Source organism: Belonocnema kinseyi, chromosome 4 (genome assembly GCF_010883055.1).
Source record: "Belonocnema kinseyi isolate 2016_QV_RU_SX_M_011 chromosome 4, B_treatae_v1, whole genome shotgun sequence".
In the NCBI taxonomy this organism is placed as follows: Eukaryota; Metazoa; Arthropoda; class Insecta; order Hymenoptera; family Cynipidae; genus Belonocnema; species Belonocnema kinseyi.
This window is the reverse complement of record NC_046660.1, coordinates 3,791,505-3,795,189: the sequence shown is the minus strand read 5'-3', so window position 1 is coordinate 3,795,189 and position 3,685 is coordinate 3,791,505. Positions and strand designations below refer to the sequence as shown.

General features: G+C 36.1%; 1 protein-coding gene across 8 annotated transcripts in view; it reads right to left on the bottom strand.

Moving 5' to 3' along the window:
- Positions 1 to 3,685, bottom strand: part of LOC117170579 (collagen alpha chain CG42342) — a 100,473-nt gene that overhangs the window by 64,462 nt on the left and 32,326 nt on the right. For all 8 annotated transcript variants that reach the window (XM_033357432.1, XM_033357424.1, XM_033357429.1 and 5 more), the window contains one exon: positions 44 to 79. In XM_033357432.1, coding sequence (XP_033213323.1) covers positions 44 to 79 — 36 coding nt within the window. The remainder of the gene's footprint in view (positions 1 to 43; positions 80 to 3,685) is intronic.

The following is a 3,685-nucleotide window of genomic DNA, read 5'->3' as shown; positions in this document are numbered from 1 at the left end:
AGCTACTAATTAATCTCAAATCAGAAATGTAGTATGAACTCACCGGTTCTCCTTTTGGCCCATCTAATCCAATTGGACCCTGAAATAATACAGGTAATGAAGCACACGCGAATCAATAAAATGAATGCACATACGCATTTGTGTATATGTATATAGATCATTTGCAAAAAAGCTATGAACAACAAATTTTAAGCAATGAGCGAGTGATTTTGCAATAGAAATGAAAAAGTATGAAAGCACGATTTGCATGTCAATAATGGAATTAATCAAGTCTCCAATCACTGAAGTAAAATGCTTCCACGTATAAATGATTAAGATGCATTTAAAGGTGAGAAAACGCGTATACTGTTAGTAAAATGTTACCATGTTAAAAGAGCATTGTGTTAGATCTTAATATTGGCACTGCAAGAGGTAAAAGGCTTCTGCTATTATAATATACAATATGTTCCTGTGGATATATAATAATGTACTAGACACAGAAAAAAGTGGGATCATTTTTGTTGCAACTAATTTCTTATGGTTTCAGATTAAGATTTGTTTTCTCAAAATGAGAATGCTTCAAGTGTGAAACTGTAACATAAACATAGAAGCATTCTTATTCTCTCGTCTCTCATTTGTGTTGCAACTCAAAACAACACTGTTGAGAATTGAACATGACATTTTTTTAAATATTAAGCATTCCACGTGGTGGGCATAAAGAACTTGTCTGTTACTGGTATCCATCTACGGAGAATGCCATTATCAAGTAGAGGTATCTACTGTTTTTAATACTTATTTTTTTATCAAATCCAGTACATTAAAATTCCGCTATCCAGAAGATTAGAACCATCATAGGCCAATTTGGTTAATCAGTGATTTCCCGATTTTGACTGAGCAAACCAGTAAGTGACTCAACTACAACAGCGTTCCTGAATGTACCAGTCGTCACGTTCGCGCGCTTGGCCGTTCACGTTTTCGCATTTCCCTCGAATGAAAACGATGTTTATTATGCACAGCTGCTTGTTGGCTCTAGCTGCAATAAGCAGAGGATAAAATTTCTTTCACTTGAAATTTGGGAGACCCCTTGCCACTTGGGTTCGACTGAGCGACGCGAAACTTTAAACATAGTTTCCTCATTTCTCTTTTCATTTCTCGCAGTTTCATATTTTTTACTTTTCTTGGCGTTCTTCCTCAAAATTGATCAAACGGTTCTTGCAAAGGGAATCAAAATGCTTCTTGCAGTCAATCGGAATGGATGGGCACCTTTCAGAGTAAAACTGCAAAGTTGCAAAGTCCTTCTTAGACTTGGCAGTTTTCTTTTTAATTTATATTCTTTCATCTATTCCAGAAAGAGACGCTCCCGAACGAATTTAAAAGAAAAACAGAGAACGACAGCTGCAGTAATGGCACAACTATGTATATAAAGCTTTACATCAAGCAAAACGAGTCATTTATTCTTCTGGGATCGTTCCCGGCGAACCTAGATTTCAATTAAGACGATCAACTTTTGTTGAAGCTGTCTGTCGACCAGGGGGTGACACGAATCACTATATTGGTTATCTTTGGTGGCTTCCTCGACTGAATAGAAATCAGTCGCTTTACAAAGTCACTCCGAACGGACGGCCGATACCCTTAGTTAGAGTAAAACGGAAAATTTGCAATGTTTCCTTTGGACTTGATAGTTTTTTTAATCGTAAACTTTTTCCATCCGTTTAAGGAAGAATCGTATTAGCTGGATACACAGTATTCGACTAGATATGGACGGAAGAATATTATCGGATACGGAGACAAATGCATCACTGATTGATGTCTGCAAATCATGACAATTACGAAAGCAGAAAATACATTTGGAATTTGGCCCCCGATTTGCATTTTTTTGTAATATGTTTAAACAGAAAAAAATTGCACATTGGGTTCAAAATCTGAAATGTAGTTACCGATTTGGCTTATACAGCAGATGACTCGATATCTATACCTTTGAACAGAAACTTCAACCAACAACGTCTCAACGTCTCCTATTTTGACATATAATATAATCGAAACTGCGGCAAGGAAGACTGCATCTTGAATGTAGCCACGAGGATGAAGCTGACTACAAGAAGTGTGCACCTATAGTGAAGAAGCGCCCGGTAACAACTTGCCTAATGATAAAACACTGAGCAAACGTCGTGTACAATTATCGAAACGACAGTCAACAAGATTATATCTTACACTCAACCGTAAACAAAAGCTCACTCCAAAAAGTGCACACCTAGTGAGCACAGGAGCCTACAGCACAATCAAGAAAATGTCTGCAAGAGCTCTCATGATCTGGGATACACAATAGAAATACTGCAAAGTCAAAGGGTCACTTCAAGTTGGTAGTTACAATACTACAAACTGCATTCAAACATTACTAATAAATTGCATTTCCTATCACAGAAAAAACGAAAGATAAAGTTTACATCGATTCCAGGTGAAAGATTCACCGCAACAAAAATTAACCTTGCCAGGTAAACTTTACATGAATCGAAGCTAACTTTCGCTTTTTAACCTTGTCTAGATAATCTTTCGCCTTATAAACGCTCCATTTTTATTCGAGATGTAGCGAGAATCGCCACGTTGGCGCTATCTATCGTCGTTTAACTTCATTAAATTGGAGAGAAATGGGGATTCCCATCTGTCAGTTGTTTTTACGCTTTTGGCTAAATATGGTATTATAAATAAGTTCTAATTCATCTACAATAAAATAAATTATTTCGGAGGAGATATATCAGTAAGAAAACATTTTTTTCGTGCCTTCTGTTGCTGATTCTATATGTTTTACCGAAATTTGCTCACTTCAGCGTGACGCAGTCGACGAGTTCTGAATTATTTTCCTAACCTCGGTGAAACCTTCGCCGAAATATGTTTAATTATTAACTGTTACAGGTCTTACCTGCAAAAAATGTTATCGTTTTTTTTTGTGTTGATTCAAATCTGGTGCCCCGATCTATAGCTAGAATTCACTAATAATTGGCCATTTTCTCATTACTGCTAAGGATGACGTAGCAGATGACAGCTTTTATTCCATCGTAGGATAAAATGTTGCCAAATAGCATATAAACTTTAACAGCGGTAAATTTTACATGCAACAAAATTCATCTTAATTTTGTTTGTGATACCAAGTTTCTCGTTTGTCGTTACTTTTATCTGGTATGTAAAATCATTTCTTGTCCTGCTGATGAATGTCATCAAGCAACATATCTTCCTCACTGGAAACCCCAATGATGGCTTCAACCCGCAAATGAAGTTAAACATTGCAAACAACTGACACAAATACACTATTGTTGTCATTGCAGTAAGTGTATGTGGGTAGTCATCATTGAGACGTAAAATGTCAACGATAAACACGAGAAATATGTTGAAATAAGTGTCATAAATGTCTAATTTAATGTGATAAATCTAATTAACATATTCTTAGGTCATAGCGTAGAAGTTGAGCTGCGCGACCCCTACACAAACTATTATCGTTTTTAAAGTGACGCGCTTAATCTTTCAACACCTAGGATTACTTAACGTAATTCTTTACAAGGCTTCCCTAGTTGCCTTTTATCTTCAGCTGATATAGCGCATGGTAGTCTTTGTGAAAAAATAAATGTGCTATGTACCACTTGCAAAGCCAATTGAAAAATGATTTCATTTTTCTTTTTATATTTGAAACCAAAAGACCCTAATTAATATTTTA